Here is a 23,106-nt window from a genome sequence, read left to right on the forward strand (position 1 = left end):
CATCTATGGTGGGATAGGTGTAATCTTCAGGCAGCGGCGATGCCCCTTCCTCCTGTCCGGGAGCGTTTACGTGGTAGATGCAGAACTGTTCGAGAATAGGTCTCATGTCCACGAAGTTGAAGAACGCCTGGAAATTGGCTGCGTAGTTGAGGCCAAGGTCATGGTAAGTAAGTATGGCGCGCTTGGAGCGGTCTCCCCTCACGGCCACCAGCAGGTCTCCGCGGGACGTCCTCACCCGCTCCTCCACGCATGCGCCGTCGCTCTGCAATCGCCGGTCAGATGGGAAATGAAGCTGGACGCTTTTCAGATCATCGTCCAGGTTGTCCGAAGACATCATGTTGAGGAGAGCGATGTTCTCATGCTTCGTTGTCGTCGGCATTTTTTTAGGTCAATAATTCAATATAGAGGCAGTGTTTTAGCTCGTTGTATATCTTCCACCTTCTTAACTGCAGGGAAATGGCAGTTTCTGTCACTTAATAAGTGTTAATTGCCGTAATCCAATTAGCTGGCGATCCTTGTAAACATGCGGTAACTCTAAACATGTCTATAACTATACCACAAAATAGTCCGTTTAAACGTTTTCTTCGTTATTTGTCACTAAATCACTGTATTATCACTTATAGTTTCAATTATTTCGGCAGTTTTAACGAAGGATGAGGTATTTAGTTGAGCCAGCCGCAGGAAATGGTCAATAATGTGACGGCCAGACCGACGTGAATCCCAGTTAGCGGACGCTTCGGCACTGCTCGGCTGTTTCCGCCCCCATTCGGCTCTAAACAACCTCGATAGGTTCACTCCCACCGCGCATGTGCGAGTCCGCGCCGCGCGTCGATGCTTATTTTATTATATCGTATTTTTAAAACTACTTTTTAAAATAAAATGTGCAATGAGCCACAATCTCAATAATAAATAACACATTTAAATAATATGTCCAAATGGTAATTTTAGTAAATTAAAACGACCTAATACATGTTATAGCGATAAGCCATCTAGCACATTTCTAGTGAACTCGAATAAGAATGTACTCAAAAGTTGTTACGACAGGTGGCGCCACTTGAGGTATTAAATAATAGGATAGAGTATTTTATTAAGCGAGTTAATGACATAACAATCTGTTTCTTTGTCTTTTGTTTGTTGACTTCAAAATACCGAAATGGAAGCGGAGAGAAAAATCCTAGCTTGATTTGAATGTAAAACGAAGCTTATGATTTGCTCAACCTAATAGAACCATTAAATAAAATAATGTACTTTACCACCCTATTTAGCGTGACCAGGTATCATGAAACAAAATGCTAATTAAGTTAACGTACTACTTTAAGTTCAGTGTCAGACTGAAAGTTAATTAGGTAGCCCATAGTCAAGTTTGGTGTGAACCTTATCATGCTATGAATTTGTTCTCATTTTGTACAACCAGTTTGTGAGAAAAAAGCAACGTATTGTGGCGTATTGGCCTTCAACGTTTGGGTCTCTTGGTCTAATATTAACAGGTCAGGCCACTATTTATTTTAGTGACAAGGTATACAACGCCGCCAAGAGTGAAGTGATGGTTTTGAAGGCGGGTAAAATAAAACCATATTTTATACCTCAAGTGTCGCTTGGCGGGGTTGTGATCTGTGTGATGGTAGTGATATCAAGAGGGAGCGAAGGGCGTTGTCGGTTAGGAGTAATAGGCTGTCTCGAAGATTCGCTAGATGCTCCGTGGAAGTAAAAATAACACTATTCAAAGCATATAGCCAGTCTTTTTACTCTAGCGGTCTTTGGGTTCGGTATACGAAAGGAGCCTACAACGCCCTTCGCATCCAAAACAACAACGCTTTCAGAATGCTGTTGAGACTTCCAAAATGGTGCAGTGCATCAGGAATGTTCGCCCAAGCACACACGGAAGATTTTCACGCGATAATGCGTAAAAAAATTACGTCGCTAATGAGTCGCGTAGGTAAGGGAAAGTCGAAACAGCATTCTGAAGGTAATTGCGGACAGATTTAGCTGCCCCATAATGTGGCATTGCATGGAGCAGGCCAGATCTACTTTGACCTGTGTCAAGTTGGTCTGATTGATTAAGTCTTAAGTTAATTTTACTAACCATATATGGACTTTTGGGTCTGAAATAAATAAGTCATGTATAGGTAGTGCGGCTACGGCTAACAGGGTGTTTTAGAACCTTTAGCCTAATTCCACGAGAAAAAGGTCAAACTGAGTTTGACTACACGACCAACCACAAATTTGTGAAGAAATGTTTGTCTTTCCTGCCTAGCCAAGATGCCAATCGTTCGCGCCGCCGTAGCGAACGATACGGTCATTTCTCTCTAACACTCTTACACCTCCGACTAACAAGCACGTCATATGTGCCGTTAAGTGCAAACGTGAAAAAAAAAAGTTTTTTTTTTCGGAAATACCCTTCGCCAGTTAATAGGGTTCCGTAGCCAAATGGCAAAAAACGGAACCCTTATAGATTCGTCATGTCCGTTTGTCTGTCCGATTATTTTTTAATAACTGGTTGAGCGTTATTTGTTTCTTTTACAGATTACATGTTATTTTTAAGACAATTCTGTATATGTGGAAATCTGATACGATGCCTGTTGTAGGCCAAGGTTTGCAAGTGGTAAAGTATATCGGTTACTAATCTTCCGTTGTAAATTCTCAGGGATGTATAGTAGGATAATAGTAGGTACTTAATCACACTAAAGCTCCCAAATCATCCGGTAACGCGTACCTACTTATTATCATATCATGTCATATCACAACATACTTATTTTATCTCTTATATTTAAACAAATTATGTAAAAAATAATAAATAAACAGACTGACTAAAAGTTGTTGTATTAATCCCTCCACTTTCATATTACTTTATCCTTATGTCCTCTTTTATAACCCAACCTACCGCGCTTATATAGTGTCAATGAACACACGTGAGAAAAAAAGAACACATTGAGGAAAAAAAAAGTCTCGTTGAGTATTAGTTGACTGTGGAAAGAAAAGTACGATAAGCGATACAAACTTGTACCAAAAATATTTCTTTTTCCAATAACTCATTTTATTTTGTAATTAATAACCTGACTCCTGCAACAAATATTCGTAACTTTTTTCAGTTTGCTTTTGTTTTGTTTGGGAACGGTTACTCTAACTCAATGAAGAGAATGAAGCTAAAGCGAAACGAAATAATTACGTGGCAAAAACAGAGAAACGGCGTCTGATTGATACCTACTTTGACGTGACCTTTAGACGAGCAGCCCCGTTATATAGCTATAATTTTACCATGTATCACCAAACACGTAGATATTAGATATAAATTGTATAGGTACCTTTAAATTTCCTACCTAGCTCGATTCATATTTAACAACTAGTTACGGGTTTCATTTGACACTACCTTGATAATCGTCTTAAGGCTGCAGGCTGTAGCACGGTTACATTTTTATCACCTGTCACCATGCTTGTCACGTTCTAAGAAGTATTTAAGTGCGAAAGTGACAGGCATAGTTACGTGCTATAAGAATGCAACCATGCTGCCACGGTTGGTGACTGGCGAGCATCTCACGCATGATTTTCTCTTTATTTCGCTTGCACTATCTTAAAAGGTCGTATCAAAATAAGTGGTAAGTATAAAATTTATTCTTATATAAACACTTTCAATTATAGATCCAGCTTAAAATAAGTAAAGGTATAGTTAAAAACTGTAATACCGAACAGCGGTGGCATGGTTCTATTTTTATCACTTGTCACTACGCCCGTCACTTTCGCGCTTACATACTTGTTAGAACGTGACAGACATGGTGACAAATGATAAAGAGCCAACCATCTTAGCCCTACAGAATACACCGAACACATGTGTATTTTCTGTTTTTAGACGAAATTTGATAACAATGCCGAAACTAAGTAAATATTTACTTGTACCTATCATATGTAAGTGGGTAAATGCTTACCTAATAAAACGATTGCTTATAATAACAATAAACTAAATGACTATGACTATATTTTACTCTTTAGAACGTTAAGTGAAGACATAATTCAACAATTTGTACATATAAATATCTTAACTTCTATGTAACTACAATACCTACAACGTATTCGGCCTAGCAAAATAAGAACACCAGTGGCCTTTTATGTTAAGAGTAAAACTTGTGGCAGATTTTTATGACACGAAGAAATCAGTTCACGTGAATTATTTCGAAGACTTTGAGTTTTTTTATGTAGAGTGATGAATGTGATGATATAATAAATGTTACCTATTCAAATGAATGCTATTGACAGTATAGTGTTTGACATGAAATTAAATAATATGATGAATGAATCGAAGGAATAACAATATATAATTATTCATATCTTTCTTGCTGACAGTCCCGCATATATTCTCCCTTAGTTTTCATTTCCTCCTGTCAAACGAAAGCCGGAAAGTAATCCAATTTAAAGGTATTCAGCGGTAATTTTCACAGTAATCGCGTATTTGCAGCTATTAATGGTCGTAAATTGCAATGAGCCTAATTAATGGCTGCCTCCGGTCCGATTTAGCTTTAATGGGATCTCCCTTGTAATTACAAAAATAGATAAAGCAATGTTTTGCATGTATTGTGGAACATAGGTTATAGGTTCACGCTAAACGTTTTTAAAGCAATCTTTAGCAATGACGTTAAAAGTTATTTATTTAATTACATATCTACTTTACTCTTACTATTAAGTATAAAATTCGCTTTATAAACTTTGAGCATGTGCGTACTACAATTGCAGGTATCGGCCATAAAATAATCTGCCATTTTACAGAGAGGACAATATAATTAATAATTAATGAACGTAATTACACACACGTAAAAAAATATGGACATACGATTCTAATAATTATAAAATCCTTTGTATTGTATTGTACCTAGCTCGTGCAGCTTTCCGTGCCTATTTTGCGTGACGTGCGAGCGATACCTTTATTAAATTCGCGTTTAAAATTGCATTTTCGTTATTTAGTTGAGACGTCAAAAAATAAACTTACGTTGTCCCTGTCGGACTTAGTATTAAACTTAGTACTAGTAGGTTGAGTGAATATACATAGATTCCCTAATATTTGTGTTTGAAAAGTACAATGGCCACCTATGGGTAGCAATTATTGGACATAGCATGCAATTGCAGGACACGCTAACAACTAAAAGCATAGTGAATGAACATTACTAGGGTGACTTCAACACTATGTCTGATGTAGCAGGTCCTACTTTCATCATACCTAATCGAGTACACGAGGTGTCTCGAATATACGTCATGTAGCGGTGGCAGTATGGTTACATTTTTATCACCTCTCAGCCAGTCACTATGCCTGTCATTCTCGCACTTACATACTTGTTAGAACGTGATAGGCGATAATGCGACAGTGCTTAGCCCGCAGGTCATGCTAATACTTAGATTCCGTTTGACCCTATTGTAGTAGTTCGCAATAGCCCAAACTTTTTAAATTCCTCGGCGTGTCTGGGACCATTCTTGTCAAACACCAAACTAAAAGTAAAAATGTAGGTATTAGGATGACATATAGCACGAAATCTCATGTCACGTTTTCTAGCAATGATTAGCATCTTAGCTATTACCCCTAGATTCTCCGTTGTACTGACTGATTAAAGATTTTTACCTATGTAATTAAAAACTAGAGGCGGGAGGGAAATCGATAACCATCGATTTTTCTTTTATAGTGTAAGTAATTATCCTACTCATTTTACTCTGTTAGAGCTTTTGAATCGTTTGTTTATTAAAAAGACAGAGTTGCTGCCGCTGCGGCAGTTGTTGCAACGAGTGAACATTTATTGCAATAGATAGAATACCTCTGCAATATTCGTCGTATAACTCTGTAAATGTCCCCCTGTTAATATATTTCAGTTAACAAATAAAGTCGAATACATATAACTAAAAGCGTACTTAAAGCCGAAAGAAAAAATTTAACATCTTGTAATTTATTTAAGTGACTAACCTACAACATCTGAAAAGTTTGTTTTATTCTTATAGAACTTAGTGCAATGTTTCACGCGTTCGCAGTTACGTTGTATTTAAGCGCAAGTTTAACAATAGTTGTAAGTGTATAACTTTTATATTAAGTACGGTAATTCCTTTTGATACTTGGGCTATTATATCAAATGTTATAGGTATTAAGTTTTTCTTATTAAGTGTTATTATGAGTTTGTAGGCCGGAGAACCACCACACTTTCGTATACTCGCTCCAGAATTTGTGTGTCCAAAAGAAGCTGACACTGGCCCGAAGAGTATTGACAACACCATTATTACGTAAGTTTTATGCTCAAAATATCGCTAAAGGCAAACAAAATTACTTATAAACATTATAGTCTTGCATTTTCATAATGTGATTGACCTTAATGAGATTATATTTAAGATGGGAAAGTTGTGTAGATAATTATCACGAAATATGTCATCAACTCATCCATCACCGACCAAGTGGAACTATCAAAGTTATTAATTGGTCTAGCTAATGGTTTGTTTATAATTACCCCGTTTACTCTATCAGTACAAGCGTTCATTTCATTTATTGTTTATTTGGTCCAATTCCATTAGCCTCCGAACCCCCGCGGATGCAAAGCTGGACATGCGCTGGACGGTGCGCTGGACGCCCCTTCCAGCACCTTCACAGCGGTTCACCCTGATGCTGTGGCGAGCGACGCGGCAGTTGGAGAAGAAACTAAACGGACCGCAGAAGGAACCTTACGTCTACATCATAGAGAACGATGAGGTACAATTTTGGCCACAGTTAATAACACAACTAAAACAACCGCTAACTTGCTCTACGTGCAAGCCGTTTACTGGGATGTTGTACCTACACATCTTATCATATTTATACCTACCGGGCAAAATGTATACCTACTATTTTGCACTATGATTTGATATTTATTTCATAATATTTTATAATAATATTACATTGCATTATAAATGATTGTCAATGTATAGTCAAAATCCATAAAACATAAAATAATCTTTAGGGTAGGTACTTACCTGCCTATTTTTAACATCAGCTTTAACTAATTTTCAATGTGTTTGATTTACATTGGTAGCTACTCAGAGGTGTAGACTACAAGTTCAACGTGACAGCATCAAACTCAGAAGGCGAAGAGACCACCAAGACCTTCCACATCAACAATGCGAAAGGAGAACAGCTGCTGCAGAATCTGGAGGGACGGACGGACATGCTGTCCATCATACTGGTCGGTGGGGAGGAGACGTATGCTGATGTCGAGCTTATGATGGATGCGCTGGTCACTACTTGTCATCCAACACAGGATTTTTATGTAAGGAACATGTTAGCGCACATACACCCCCCATTAGTCAGTTACCAACATTAGAATATAAACAATTTTATCGGATAAATAATTAAAAATATTATGTATAATATACATAATACCTAAACTTGCCTCCAGAATCAGGCGAACTCAATAAACCTGTGATTGACACATAAAATGATACCAGGAATAGCAAAGAAAAACTAATCACGAGTATATGTCGTTAATATGATATCGATAAGTAAGATATTACAAGTATTACCCATGTGATAATTATCAAGGGGTAATATGAATGTCACGAGAAAAGTTTTGATTCGATTGTAAGATTGTAACGTTAGCGATCAAATCAGGAGATGCGGACGCGAAAATGCCTAATTTCGATGTTAGTATGCAGGTTTGGGGGCAAGTTATTTATTTCGCGAGCTCGGCTGTCATCATGAATCTATAATTGGTGATTTAATTTTGAACATGTGGCCGTATGAGATTGATGCATATTTAAATGCTGACTTAATTTTCAACTTGAATGTCCAGTTAGGGGACAGGTCTTTACAATCACGCCAAACAATGTACTTAATTGAGAAATTAATCAGATTGTGCGAAAAATTGCCCCTAGTTGGGGCCTAAAATAAGTTTACCTTATTTGTATTTTGACCGAAAATATTTAATGATTTATAATATATTTATCCAGTATTAGGTACCATGAAATAAAATTTAAAAAAAAACGTATTTCAGGTCCACAACAGCAACTATAAAATTACACAATTTTCGAAATACCAACGAATATTTGTAAAATAACATTAAAAAAATACTTAAAGTTACAATTGAATTGACCGCGCAAGTGTAGCGGCCCTAGCAGTGAATTCTTGCGATACATATTATCTAATTCAAACTTTAAAAAAAGCGGCCAAGTGCGAGTCGGACTCGCCCATGAAGGGTTCCGTACCATTTATGACGTATTAAGAAAACTACTTACTAGATCTGGTTCAAACCAATTTTCGTTGGAAGTTTGCATGGTAATGTATATCATATATTTTTTTTTGATTTTTCATTCCGTTATTTTAGAAGTTACAGGGGGGGGGGCACACTTTTTTTCACTTTGGAAGTGTCTCTCGCGCAAACCATTCAGTTTAGATTTTTTTTTAATAGAAACCTAAATATCATTTTTGAAGACCTATCCTTAGATACCCCACACGTATGGGTTTGATGAAAAAAAATTTTTTTTTAATTTATATGACGTATTAAAAAAAAACTACTCACTAGATCTCGTTCGAACCAATTTTCGGTGGAAGTTTGCATGGCAATGTATATCATATATTTTTTTTAGATTTTTCATTCTGTTATTTTAGAAGTTACGGGGGGGGGGGGGGACACACTTTTTACCACTTTGGAAGTGTCTCTCGCGCAAAATATTCAGTTTAGAAAAAAATTATATTAGAAACCTCAATATCATTTTTAAAGACCTATCCATAGATACCCCACACGTATGGGTTTGATGAAAAAAGATTTTTTGAGTTTCAGTACTAAGTATGGGGAACCCCCAAAATTTATTGTTTTTTTCTATTTTTGTGTAAACATCATAATGCGGTTCATAGAATACATCTACTTACCAAGTTTGAACAGTATAGCTTTTATAGTTTCGGAAAAAAGTGGCTGTGACAGAATCGGACAGACAGACGGACATGACGAATCTATAAGGGTTCCGTTTTTTGCCATTTGGCTACGGAACCCTAAAAACGATCTAAATAGCACTGGCCAAACTGTAATATCCTTTGAGTACATTGACTTGTCAATTTAGTTCCCCTGATTTTTTAGGCAACATATAGGCATCTGTAGAGTTAGAAGATTAGAAAGAACTTTCAACCCGACTGTGGCAACACCAAAACGAACGATGATGATGACGAATTTAGCAGTCTACATTTATAGAGCAGTCAGTCATTTAAGAAATGTACGCGCACGGGGTTTACTCTGATATAGCCATTCGTTTATTTACTTATGTTTGTGCTCGGAATGACACGATATCAATCTTATTGCTACGTGTGCTTCGCTGTAGATCTTCACTTAGCCTTGTTTTACTGAGTGTACCTACTCATAGTGGCGAAAATCGTCCCACAAAGCTTGGTCACATGAAGCGTAAAAAAAATTCAAATAACGTTGCCCGCTGAATGCATTTTTTTCCAGTTCGAATGGTCAGCTGAAAGCGCGGGTCACAAAATAGCCGCATCGCCGGGCGGCAGATTGGAGCTGCCCACATACTCGCTCAGAGCCGGCCTGACCTACCTCGTCACGTGTCGGGTCGTGAGCTCGGCCGGGGAACTCATTACCCAGGTAGGCAATTGGTTTCACGTAAAAACAGCGATTGTAATAGCGATGTACTATCAGGTTCAAATTTGCATGGACAATTTATGATTTCCATGTCCATGCACTTTTGTACCCTACTGTACATATGTTTTTTATGTCTACTTTATATCAAAATATAAATAAAAAAGGAATTCTACTTAGTAGGTAGGTAGGTAACAATATGTACCAAAACGCTACAACTACTTACCTCCTATTTATGTTACTGTATTATGTATTTACTGTATTAAGTTTAAAAACCACGCTTACGCAGTAAAACTGCTTAGTGGAGTTCGTTGTTGATATGTTATTGATACCTGTGCGCTCGAATATACAAATTCCTGGATGATACACAGATTGAAAATATGATTTTTAAAGTTCGAATTGGCTTCCGTTTAAACATAGTCAATTCAATTCCGTGTGCTGTTAATCCTTGTTCAAAATTCTGTTTTTTTTTCTTACTCAGAACAGTCTACCCCTCATGGTTCTGCAGCGGTCGTTTGAAGTGTATTTATGCATAGACTATTTAGAAATCAGCGTCAATACTGCATTCACTTTGGAGTCCATTGTACTAAATCACGACTACTTTGGAGAGTCCTTTTCAGTACGTACATTTCCCCGTTTTATTTATTGAGCTCTAGTTTTTAGTTAAAATTTTCCATGACAATATGCTGTCCTCGGCAAGGGCTACATATTTGCACGTGTGATGTAGAAACTCTCTGACCGTGGGGCCCCAGCGCGAAGATGTTATTTAAAGAGATTTCCCAGCGCCTTATATGAGTAGATTCCTCAAATGACCAGAGAGCTGGCAGCAACTCAGCTCGTGAATAACCTGGCCATCCAAAGATGTAACGCTGCCAGCCTTCTGGGCACCATAACGCATGAAAGCGCCCAAGGAAGTGTTTTTTATTCATAGGTACGTTTAATTTTAATGATTACTTTACTGTAGACTTATTTAATTACAAGCTTTTATTTAACTTGCCCTGTTAGTAAGTATGTATGGGACAAATCTTGCAAGTTCAGTTTGACCCACTTCCCGGTTTCCGATGAAGCTGAAAATTTGCATACATATGTAAGTCGGGTGACAATGCAATATTATGGTACCATGAAGCTGATCTGATGATGGAGTCAGGAGGTAGCCATAGGAACTCTGTGATAAAACAAGGCAACCTAATTGTGTTTGGGGTTTTGAGAATTGTCTCGATGAGTATTAGTTGCCTGAGGAAAAAAAGTACCTACAGTCAGCGATAAAAGCTTGTACCAAAAATATTGTTTTTGCCAAAAACATATTTTTAATGTAGACACATTGTTATTGTTATATGAGTTTTTTTATATAAATAACTGTGTTATTTTTGTGCCACAGTACCAATGGACATGCTCTTACGAAGAAGGAGACTGTAATAGTTTCTTTCAAAGCATTGATAGCGGTACGTTGAATTTGGAAAGTGGATTACCCACAGCAGGAAAGTAAGTCACAAACCTTTTAAAATGTAATTTCCCCAATTACCTAAATAAGTAAGTTTATAGGTAAATAAAATAAAATAAAATAAATAAATAAATAAATAAATAAATAAATATTATACGACATTATTACACAAATTGACTAAGTCCCACAGTAAGCTCAATAAGGCTTGTGTTGAGGGTACTTAGACAACGATATATATAATATATAAATATTTATAAATACATAGAAAACACCCATGACTCAGGAACAAATATCCATGCTCATCACACGAATAAATGCCCTTACCAGGATTTGAACTCGGGACCATCAACTTAAGATTGAATCAAATGCCAATTTCAGTCCATGAAAAGTGCCACCTATAGGTTCTAGACCTTTACCGTCCGACCTAGACCTTCAAAAAGTCAACTGACGCACGCGGCTACAGTCCGATATGAACTTTCATGTATTCCGACAAGGTTCACGATGACGCGCTGCACAAGGGCTTGGCGTTAAAGGGTTAAAAAGTATTTCTAATTCATAAAAATTGGGCTACAAAAAATAATACAGTATATCTACCTCATATCCACAATGAGCCCGTAGTTTCCAATAATTTCGGATCTTCCATGGATCTTCTCATAATTTAATATGTTACCTCCAAAAATAAAGATAACCCGAATTATCGTCCAACTGAATGTCAGCACGATTCCCTTTAGTTCCGAGACACGTGATATTTCTTGAGATAACAGTAATAGCGCTACTCTCAGAGTGAAGGGCCCTCAAACTAAGTGTCTGCGATCATCTCCCGCCCGAGGAGATATCAAATATTCTAGGATAAGAATGTCGCAAGTACAATTTAGTCAATTATCGTACTATTTTTTGGTAAGATATTAAATAAATAAATTTTATAGGACAATCTTACACAACGGGACATAAGGCCCTCAGTAAGCCAGTAAGCTATGTATACAGTATGTACTCGTACATCCATAACTCTGGAACAAAAATCCGTGAAAAACGCACAAATAAATATCCTTACCGCGATTTGAGTTCGGGACCATCAGCTTCGTCAGCAGGCTAGGATCACTAATTATTTTATTCAAAATAATAAATAATTAATACTAAATATTTAAAAAAACCTAAATATCACTGCCTATATAGTAATAAATCTATACATCTGAAGAAACGTAAACCTAAATATGCAAACGGGAAAATAAAAAAGAAACTCCTAGCCAATTTAAATAGGTAATTTTTCTTTGCCCACGCTATTCCTGGTTCAGTCGAGCTCATGAATATGTATACATTTATTCACCTTAATCCATTGTAATAACATAAAAAATTTATATATATTTATAAACTCAATTGTACAAAGATGCCCATCACACTCGCTTTGTTTAACGACAATGGATCTCTCTGCATTAAGAACGACTCGGAGCAATTCAATCAATTGAATGTAACATGTAACATTCCTAATTTATTAATTTCGGTTCGATACACATTAATAAATAATTAATAAATAACATTAATTAATTAATTAACAATAAATAATTAATTAATAAATAACATTAATTAATTAATTAACAATTAATTAATTAATTAATTAAAAAATAACATTAATTAACTAATTAACAATAAATAAATAATTAATAAATAACATTAATTAATTAATTAACAATAAATAAATAATTAATAAATAACATCGTTCCACAGATACCAGATCACGCTTACTGTAAACATCCATAATCACTCCGCGTCCGCCAGTGCCATAATTATTGGCGTTCAACATGCTTCACCAGTGATACAGGTGATAAGCGTGAAGTCATATATTTCTTGCAAGCTCGTAGTTAGTACGAGCTTAGTAGTGTACACGTAGTAGTGGAAGTTCCCCGTGATTTACACGCAGTGGCGTAGCTAGGCGTAGGCGAAGCGGTCCCTGGACCACGGTCTGGCACTTAAGGGGGCCCCGAGGAAGCCAAACCTTGGGAATACACATTGAAAGAAGTGAGCCTCGCAAATGCAACTTCGCCCACGTCTAGATTAGTTAATCCTACGCCACTGTTTAAAAATCGGCCAAGAGCATGTCGGGCCATGCTTAATGTAGGGTTCCGTAGTTATTATTATACTCGTATAGTCAAAATAGACTTTTTGCAAAAACGGGTAGTTTTCCTTGAAAGTATTGACTAAGCTAAGAATAAAGTAATTCACGATGTTTTTAATATTTTATGAAAGTCCACATTTTTTTCCTTTCAAAACGATAATTTACGAAATATTAAAACACTTATAAAAATGGTTTCTTATAGACCCATATTCGTTTTGAAAAGCCTATCTAACGACACCCCACACTATAGGGTTGAAACGAGATACTCGCCATTTAACATTTGATCGCACTTACAATACACCCAATACCAAAATACTTACCAAAATAGTTAACTAAGCAGCAAAAAATTTGATATGTTTTTAACCAATCCTTCATATAGGTATAACCTTCCATAAATAATAATTGTAATTTAACAATTTGTTACGGGTTTGATCTTGTTTTCATACGACCTTAACGATCACTCAGCAATTGTACTATGTTGCGGAAAACCAGCCTACGAAGTATCGTTACGAGCGTAACATCAATGAATAAGTTAAGAGGGACGTAGAGCCAGGAAATTAGAAAGGAACAAAAGATATGGCGCGCCACGCGACACTTGCGACGGAAGATTTGGCGATCGTGCTAGTTTTAAGGTTTTACCTCAATAAGTCTAAAAGTATACCTCTGATTTAAAATTTGCTAGACAAATTCCTGAGCTATATCAGTAGAGTCAGACCAAGATAAGTTGGCAGCGATTTTGGCAGCCCAGACAGTGCAAGTGTTATTTTAAACGTCACACTTTGATGAAATTATGACGTTTACTTGACACTTGCACAGGCTGGGGCTATCAAAATCGCTGCCTATTCGATTTAAATTTATTGTTATGAAATGGTTATGGATATGATCGGATAACAGGGACCATTTTGGATCAGAATCGAGCCTTTAGAGCGTACCTACAGCGTGTTTTTTTAATACAATCGCAAATTGAAAAGACGTAGACTTTAGTGGTATGAAAGGATTTGAAAAGAAAAGCAGCTATTTTTTTGAGCGGCGGTGTATTTCGTACGTTGGCTTCACTTGCAAATAGAAATATAAATAATATTCTGGCACATTACTCTGTCGATGAATACTTGCTAATGTATTAAATTAACTTGACATTTTTCCATTGTATACGGTTTTTTTTTTGTTTGTTTTATTTGTGTTATTTTATCTAGTTTTATTTTTTTACATCTATTGTTGTGATTGTGAATTGAAGTGTATTTGCATGCATGCAACTGTGTGTACCAAATAAATACATATGTATAATGTTGTCGTTTATGACTAACGGTTTTGCAAAAATAAATATTTTCATTTGATTTTGATTTGATATATTGCTTTGCTGAATGGAAAATTGTAAGTAAACATATGAACTTTTATATATTAAGGCATAAACTACGATACCTTTGTAATTTTGCCCAGATAAATCCGCTACCAAGGACTCTGAACGAAGGCACCAGAACTTCGCTAGTGGCAAACGCCAGCAACGTGACGCCGACCTGCTCTTTGACCTGGTACTTCGCTTCTGAAGAGTATTTAGAGTCTCAGAAACATGTCCTGAATGACACTTGCGAAGATTGTCAGGTATGATATTTATAGTTGTTGATTTTACATTTTACTAAATAGGTACCTACCGCTTTAGCAGTTAAACTATTGGTCATGGTAAATAGTACAAAGTTAGTATTAGAAGCCAATAAATAATACCAACAACTTTTATTTATAAGGTTTTATTACGTTTCTACTCATTTGTGTTTCTATAATACTAACAACTGATATTTATATTTTGGTATCATGTTTTATACTTTTTTGAATAAGTACGTCTCTACACCTACTGACATGCCATCAATTTATTTAATTCCGCTTTTTAGCGATAAGACCGCCTGTTGTTTACCTCTTCTTAATTACTATTTGTATTGTTTCTGTATTGAGGTATGCAATAAAGAGTATTTTTATTGTATTGTATTGTCTCTGTATTACTTACTATCATTTAATGAAAGCTCTAGAGACAAATTTCTGAAGCTTCTTCTATTTTCTATTGAATATCATCTCTAACTTTCACCTCTATTCATTACAATATAAAATCAAAATCGATATTTAATGATAAAAGGAACTTACCGAAACTTTAGAAGTTTTATCATAATTTTATCATGCGAGCTGCTCACTTGTGAGAATTGATTAATCATAATTATAATAATAAATTCTTTATTTGGCAGGCAAGAAACCCAAAAAATACAATGCACATAATAAAAGGTGTAAAAGAAAACATAAAATACAGTAAAGAATAAAAAATAATAATAATGCTTATAACCTAAAACAAAGAAATAAAACATTAACAAAACTAATGCACTAAAAAAGGCCGTTTTCGGACCGGTGCAGTTTTCGCCAGTGTTTGTTAAATTCGTCACTGTAGTCTTTAGCTACCAGTGACAGAATTTCATTGTTGGTGGCTAGCAATCTCGCCCGGAAGGCAGCCGACCTGGCTCTCAGGATGGCGTAGAAGTCAGGGACTCTCGCGTCCGCGAACATGCCCTTCATGGGTAATTTCAACAAAATACGAAAGGCGTTATTGTACTGTACCCTTAACGCGTTGAAGGAGTGCCTGGTGTACCTGTTCCAAAGCTGACAAGTATAAAAACATTGGCAAAAGGCTTTGAACAGGGTCACCTTTACCTCACTCGAACAACGCGCAAAGCGTCGAGCCAACATGTTCCCTGCCCTGATGTGCCCTGCGCTCCCTCTCCATATCGGCGTCATCTTTCAAGTACTCGTCCAGGATATGTCCTAAGTACTTAAAGCTCGTTACAACCCGAATTGGCGCACCACTCATACACACCGTAGGTATCACCTCCGGACCCTTTCCTGACCTAAAAACGAGCATTTCCGTCTTAAGCACGTTATATTTTAGGCCATGCGTACTGGCATAATGTTCGCAGATCTTAAGCAGCTTCATAAGACCATTAATCGAGGGGCTGAGAAGCACCATATCGTCTGCGTAGCTCAGATTGTTAACACATACGTTACCAATATGGCAACCGACGTTGGAGCCTCTCAGCTCCCCGATAAGATCGTTGACATATAAATTGAATAGATCCGGAGATGTCAACCCGCCTTGGCGCACTCCACAGTCTAGCCTGTAATCGTTAGACTGTGCGTCACCCCACTTTTCATTGTTAATTTGGTTTTCGTACCAGAACCTCAACAGACCTACAACCTCAGGAGGTGTCCCAGACGTGAATAGCTTTTTCCACAGCAAATCATAGTTGACTAAGTCAAAAGCGCGGCTGAGATCTAAAAAGCACGCGTACACTGACGTCTCCCTTTTGACATAGTGATTCACTGTGTACTTCAGACCTAATATTGCAGAATCCGTTGAAAGTCCTGGGCGAAAACCAAACTGCGCCTGATCAATTGTAAGATTCCTAGTCAATTCGGGTTGTAACAGCCTCTCGAGTACTTTGCCGATTATCGTAGCCAGCGAGATAGGCCTGTAGTTGTTAAGACTAGACAGGTCACCAGTTTTATTTTTTAACAATAGGGACAACTATTGTTTTCATCATGTCAGGAGGAAGATAACAATGGGCTAGGCATGCATTAAAAAAATCTGCTAGGACACGATAAAGCTCGTCACTGCCGTGGAAGATGTGCTCCACGCTAAGTCCATCGTGCCCCGGGGACTTCCCACGCTTCATATGTTTTACAACATTAGAAATATCTTTCATTGTAAAAAAGATGTTATTGTCGTGAGGGGTCACCGGTACCGAAAGCCCCGACGGGGGCACACCCTCCACGTTCAACGGCGTAACCTTGAAATGAGAGGCGAACATATCCGCTATCAGTTTAGGTTCACTAACATTGTTGACTGAGACTGGCAACCCTTGTTTACTATTAAGAGACTTAGTCGCTTTCCAAAATTTCGAGAAATTATTATTCGCCCGATTTAAAGTTAAAATGTTCATTTTTATTTTTATGAACACCCATTCAATGATATACCCCTATTATATACCTATCTACTTATGCACAGTCAGCATCAAAACTAGCGGATCAGTCTACGCTTCAAAAGTATCTATATTTAATAACTTAATAAAAAAACGAGATATGCAAAACAATTAGACTGTTACCTTTGAACGCGAAGTGTACAGATACTTATATCGTTATTTGAAAAGTATATCAGGGTGGCAGATACTTTTGGCGCATTGCCGTATCCGATACTATTGATGCTGACTGTATGAGCTAATATTTTTTTTTAAATATATTAAGGGTGCTGAGCTTAGTCATAACAGCACTGCTTATAAAAAACGTAGGCACATAACAGGTTGGAATAGATATGTCAGCGACGCTCACCGTGAGGCTCGGTTTTGGTACTTATGGTGGATATCGTACGGTAAACCAGCTTATGGGTTTGTTTATGATAAAATGCACGAATCGAAAAAGGTATTTAAATCAAAGCTTAAATACTGCCAAGAGCACGAACAAGATATTAAAATGGACATCTTAGCTAAAAACCATACGAATAGAGATTTTAACAAATTTTGGAAAAACACTAACAAATTCAACATTAAGTCGAGTCTTCCGGTGAGCGTGGCTGGCATACACGAATTGAGCGGTATTGCTAACGCTTTTAAAGACCATTTTACTGTTACTTCACCGCTACCCCAGTCAACAGAGACGCTCGAGACGGAGGACCAAGTGGTAACTCCCAGTATAAGATTCTCAGCGAAGCAAGTGGCTTCTAAGATTAAATACATGGTTAGAGGGAAATCTCCAGGCCACGATGGCCTCAGTGTCGAGCATCTCAAGTACGCTGGAAGTCACCTGCCTAGAGTTCTATCTCTTTTCTTTAACATGTGTATTAGCCATAGTTACTTGCCGGAAGATTTAATGCATACTATTGTAGTTCCTATTGTAAAGAATAGAACGGGAGACGCTTCTGACATATCCCATTACAGGCCTATATCGCTTGCCACGATTGTGGCTAAGGTACTGGATGGTTTGCTTGACGACGTGCTGGGAAACCATTTGAACATTCATGATGCTCAGTTTGGCTTTAGGCCGGGCTTATCTACTGAAAGCGCAGTGTTGTGTCTCAAGCAGACTGTCCATTACTACACCACTCGTAAGACGCCAGTCTTCGCCTGCTTCTTGGATCTGTCAAAAGCTTTTGACATGGTGGCATATGACAAGCTATGGCATAAGTTACGCGAACGTACCAGCGTACCTCGTGAGGTCACAGCTTTATTTAAATATTGGTACGGCCACCAGTCGAATACTGTAAAATGGGCCGGCGTGCACTCTGACGTGTATAGGATGAACTGCGGGGTTAGGCAAGGGGGGTTGAGCTCACCTAAGCTGTTCAATCTATACATGAACGAGCTAATCGAGGAGCTCAGCAGTACCTATGTCGGATGTCACGTAGACGGGGTGTGTGTTAATAACCTCAGCTACGCGGATGATATGGTGCTGCTGAGCCCCTCGGTTGGTGCACTGCAGAGATTGGTGAAGACATGTGAATCATATGCAGTTGCCCATGGGTTGAGGTACAATACCTCGAAAAGCGAGGTAATGCAATTTAAAGCCGGACCAAAATCATACAAAATGACACCTGTTACCCTTTGTGGTACCGCTTTAAAAGTTGTACAGAAGTTTAAGTACCTTGGCCACTGGGTAACAGAAAACATGTCAGATAATGATGACATGGAGAGGGAGCGCAGGGCGTTGTGTGTTCGTAGTAACATGCTGGCCCGCAGATTTGCTCGTTGTAGTACTGAAGTGAAGTTAACGCTTTTTAAAGCATACTGCCAAACATTCTACACGTGCAATCTGTGGGTCAATTTCACGCAGCGGGCATACAACGCACTGCGCGTGCAATACAATAACGCGTTTAGAGTGCTGTTTGGGCTGCCGCGTTACTGCAGTGCGTCAACTATGTTTGCTGAGGCGCACACTGATAGTTTTGACGCAATAGTTAGAAAGCGGTGTGCGTCATTACTAAACCGTCTTCGCGGTAGCCCAAACAGTATTCTAAGCGTGCTGGCGCAGCGCTGGGACTCGCCTTTGTTCGCGCGCTGGGTACGGCTGCACGCGCCGCCGCTCGCCGCACCGCGCCGCTTTTAATTAATGTTTATTATTATTTTTATTTTTGTTTGTTGTTATAGGTGTCACTAACATAGATTTATAAGTTTTACTGTGCTATGTACTAACACTAATATGGATTGTATTATTCGAATTAAAATATTGAATTGAATTGAATTGAATTGAAAATTAAAACGGATCACGCGTTGCACCGGTCCGTCACCGCAAGCTCCTGATGACACTCCTCCGTACGGAGTGAAACATGTCGAGCGTTTTTCGACTTAAAATGCGTGAGTGACTCGCTTTAATGTGACAATGAAAATGAAAAATGATTTATTTAAGTAAGTATCAAAATTGCAGCTATTACATAGTAGAAGAGTATTACATTTTAGGAGTATTCTATTGTTGATAGCCTAGGAATAGTGACCTCAGCCCTAAACTAGGTTAACCTGTCTTATAGGGATCAGGGTATAAACCACCGCTAATTCTAGCAATGCAGCAAAGGTTGGTTGGGTACACAAATCTAAAGATATTTAATAGCCGCAGACATATATTTAATATGTCTGCGTCTCACGGATATTTTGTTATTAAAATTGCTAATATTTTATATTTAAGAAAATGTTAAAACCACCTACTAAATTATAGCAACTTACTGGTGTTTCATAGCCATTTGGCTGCATCTGTATAAAGGTTTAAGAAATATTGAAGTACATGGGAACATTCATTCGTAAGCACAAACAAACAGCCTCTCACTCTAAATGCATGTACTATTTTCTTTCTGTCGGGGGTAAAAGTAAATGTCATTAATACATGAGCAAATGAACATAATACAGCTGAAGTACGTTTTAAAGCGCCATTCCACATCAAGATTGAAATAAATAAAGCCATTTCGAGCACGCGAGGGCTTTGCCGCTAAATATTTCACTTTTATTTTTATGTTTTATGTTTGCTTGACCCTTTTAATATCTGGAATGATTTAGGTTCTGTCGCATTTTCTGTGATGTTAGTCTTTGTTATTTGAAACGATTGTGCAAATGGTACAGTCAGCAACAGAAGTAACTAAGCAAATCATCATCAATGTGAACTTCACACGCTTTCATTTTTTTTGTTTATTTATTTTCTTAATAAATAATAAAGCTTTGTTCAGATCATGAGCCTTAGCTACTATTCTTGTTAAAAAAAATTACTTGCTCATGTATTTTTAGTGAAGTTTTTAACAGACTTTCATGCATGATAGTTATGTTCGGCTTGGGGTGGTGGAGAAAATTTACCTAAAAGTAAACTTAAGCTAATAGGCTCATCTCACGACCATCGAGGTAAGGATGATCAGTCAGTTACTCTGCAGAGCGGTTGCGAAAGACAGTGCCCATGAGTTGAGACTCCTTCCTTTAGAAATAACTTACCTTCAATTTAAAATCCTTTTTGTTATTACTTTTCAGCATGGAGTACCGCTCACTGAAACTTTAACAATCTTCTCCTTCGAAGAGAACTTTCTCTACTACTTAACCGACTTCTCAAACGAGACGGAATGGCGGCAGATAACAGCCGAGATGCCAGCAGCTGCCGGCCGTGCAAGATTTGTAGTGGAGTGTGGATGCACTCAGATTCTTGAATGTGTGAGTGAAGGGACTGTCTATGCTGACATGTTCTTCAACATAAATGGGATTCCGAGAGCAAATATGGTGATGGTGAGTGTTACTTTCCAGAGCCGAGATCGGAAGTTGTTCTTATTTACTCCAGCGCTGCATTCCTCATATGATATGTGTGCGGCTACCCGTTTCTCCTTAAGATGTGAAGGAAACCATTATAGTTGAATTGTATTTAGAGGCGTGCAAACCGGAGGTCGTCGGTTCATATCCAGACTTGACTCGACGCCATGTTTGTTGGGACTAAACATCATTTTATATATACCATTTATCAGTTCCTTTTCGGCGTACGAAAACATAATAAAGATTTTTTCTAATATAAGAGGCAAATGAGCAGACAAATTGCATGATGGTAAGCAATTACTATTGCCCATTCCAACACCCGAGTACCTACGCTCTTTTCTTGAAAGTTTTGAAGAATACCTGAATAAAGAGAAGAAAAATAATGGCGTATGTGCAAGCACAGTGGGAGCTGTGCCCAGCAGTAGGTGGGTTTATTATGATCCAGAATCTCTTTATTAAACCCTTTTTCATTTCTTGTTCAGGTAACGCCTGACACCGGTACAGCACTTGAGACACTTTTCCGCATAAGCACCCTAGCCGTGGTGGACGGCGATACTCCCCTGTACTACACGTTCCGCTGTCGAGTGGGGGTCAACAGCTCGCTGGTGCTGGGGGCTTATGCTGACCACTTGGCTGTGGAAACCTTCCTGCCTTATATGGGTAAGTTTTTATTGAAAAGTGTTATTTTTACAACGTACAAATACAAAACAAGCAAATGGACCACCTGATAAGAAGCACCCACCGCAGCTTATGGACGTTTGAAACACCAGTGATTCCAAAGGGCTTTGATGAAACTTTAGTGTATAAGGAATTCACTGCATTGACAGGCTAACGGAAAAATGCACCTTATATCCTGCACAGTTCGCAGAGACTCTAAAAACATTATCGGAAACACAGAACTACACGCCTAATAGTATGAACCAGCTTATTACATTTACAGAACATGGCGTCGAAGTATGGGTGGAAGTGTGCGATGTTCTTGGAGCGTGTTCGCGAAGCGTGAGCAAAGTTGTCCACCTTTTGACCGGAGATGGCGCCTCTGTCGACGAGTTGCTTCAAGATGTGCATGCGCATATTAGGCGGTGCGAACTGTTGCAGTTACAGAGAGTGAGCGTTGCTGCTATTGTTACTTATGAAGTAAGTCTTGTATTGATACATTGCGCCCTAACCATCCTATATTGTTGAGTGTTAATGTAGACATACTTCAGGGGCGTGCTTATCTTCAATTCTCATGCTGCTTTTGTAGTTACGTATTTACTACAGTTAAAGAGTTTTTGATAATATAAAACATTGTGCCCGAGCTTAAAAGTTTAACAATTTATGTAGGTTATAATCAGATATCGAATCTTCGTCAGTGGCGGATTAACCGAACAGCAGAAAAAGCATATGCTAAGGGCCCCGCGCCTAAGGGGGGCCCCGCGCTCCGACCCTGACCATGTGATTTCGGCACGCGGAACCGGCCAAGTTCAAGTAGAACTCGCACACCGCGGATCCTTTACTACCACATTTTATTTACAATGTATTTTTTTCGTAAGTCAGTAACAATATTGATCAATTATTATTATTTGTAATTATCCTGTCTATTTTTCTTTATGATGATACCAAATTTTAATAATTTTTAAGCTTACGCAAAGACCAAGAGCAGAGTTTAGCATAAAACCGAAGGTGCAGAGTGTCTCAAAACTTTTATGCATGGCTTAGCTGCAGGAAACAGCAGAGCTCGGAAACGAACAAAAGAATATAGGGTAACGGCGGCTATTAACGCGGGTATCAAAATCGACGTCTAACACCGCGGTGTTTACAAATACGCATTTTGCAAGCAAACAGATCTATTCCCTAAGAAATAAAGCATACACAAAACAAGCTCATTCATTGGTCTATCGTGCCCATTAGTGTGCATTTGTGTGAGTGTAACAAAAAACTCGCGATTCGTCAGTTTGTGCGACGGCGGCGCAAGAACCGGTTGTTCCATACAGACGCGTGACACCACAGGTAAGTGCACTCCAATCTTACTTAGTGTTTTACGTAATAGTTATGGCAAATAAACTAGTGCAATGCCTTTTAAGAGGTTGTGTATTGGTTTCTACACGATTTTGAATTACTTCTAACTTAGTTTTTGACCGGAAAATACGTTTAAAATTGAAAATAAAATACAGCGGTGATAGGCGCCAATTACTTCTGTGGTAAGTAATT

At 38.0% G+C, this 23,106-nt stretch overlaps 2 protein-coding genes across 2 annotated transcripts; one reads left to right on the forward strand and one right to left on the reverse strand.

The window, feature by feature from the left end:
- Nucleotides 1-3: 3 nt before the first annotated feature.
- On the reverse strand, nucleotides 4-759 carry LOC133533306 (protein NDRG3-like; the record flags this gene model as incomplete). The annotated part of the gene is made up of 1 exon (XM_061872271.1): nucleotides 4-759. A coding segment is annotated over exon 1 (376 nt), but the record flags the coding sequence as incomplete, so codon positions are not given.
- A 4,758-nt stretch (nucleotides 760-5,517) lies between these two features.
- Nucleotides 5,518-22,259, forward strand: LOC133533307 (uncharacterized). Its single transcript, XM_061872272.1, has 12 exons — nucleotides 5,518-6,035; nucleotides 6,149-6,246; nucleotides 6,532-6,706; nucleotides 7,026-7,259; nucleotides 9,429-9,575; nucleotides 10,051-10,188; nucleotides 10,948-11,051; nucleotides 12,733-12,826; nucleotides 14,558-14,719; nucleotides 20,644-20,892; nucleotides 21,396-21,573; nucleotides 21,854-22,259. The coding sequence occupies exons 1-12, from the start codon at nucleotides 5,982-5,984 to the stop codon at nucleotides 22,096-22,098; spliced, it is 1,878 nt and encodes a 625-aa protein (XP_061728256.1). The 5' UTR covers nucleotides 5,518-5,981; the 3' UTR covers nucleotides 22,099-22,259.
- The last annotated feature ends 847 nt before the right edge of the window (nucleotides 22,260-23,106 follow it).

Source organism: Cydia pomonella, unplaced genomic scaffold (assembly GCF_033807575.1).
Source record: "Cydia pomonella isolate Wapato2018A unplaced genomic scaffold, ilCydPomo1 PGA_scaffold_151, whole genome shotgun sequence".
NCBI classification, from domain to species: domain Eukaryota; kingdom Metazoa; phylum Arthropoda; class Insecta; order Lepidoptera; family Tortricidae; genus Cydia; species Cydia pomonella.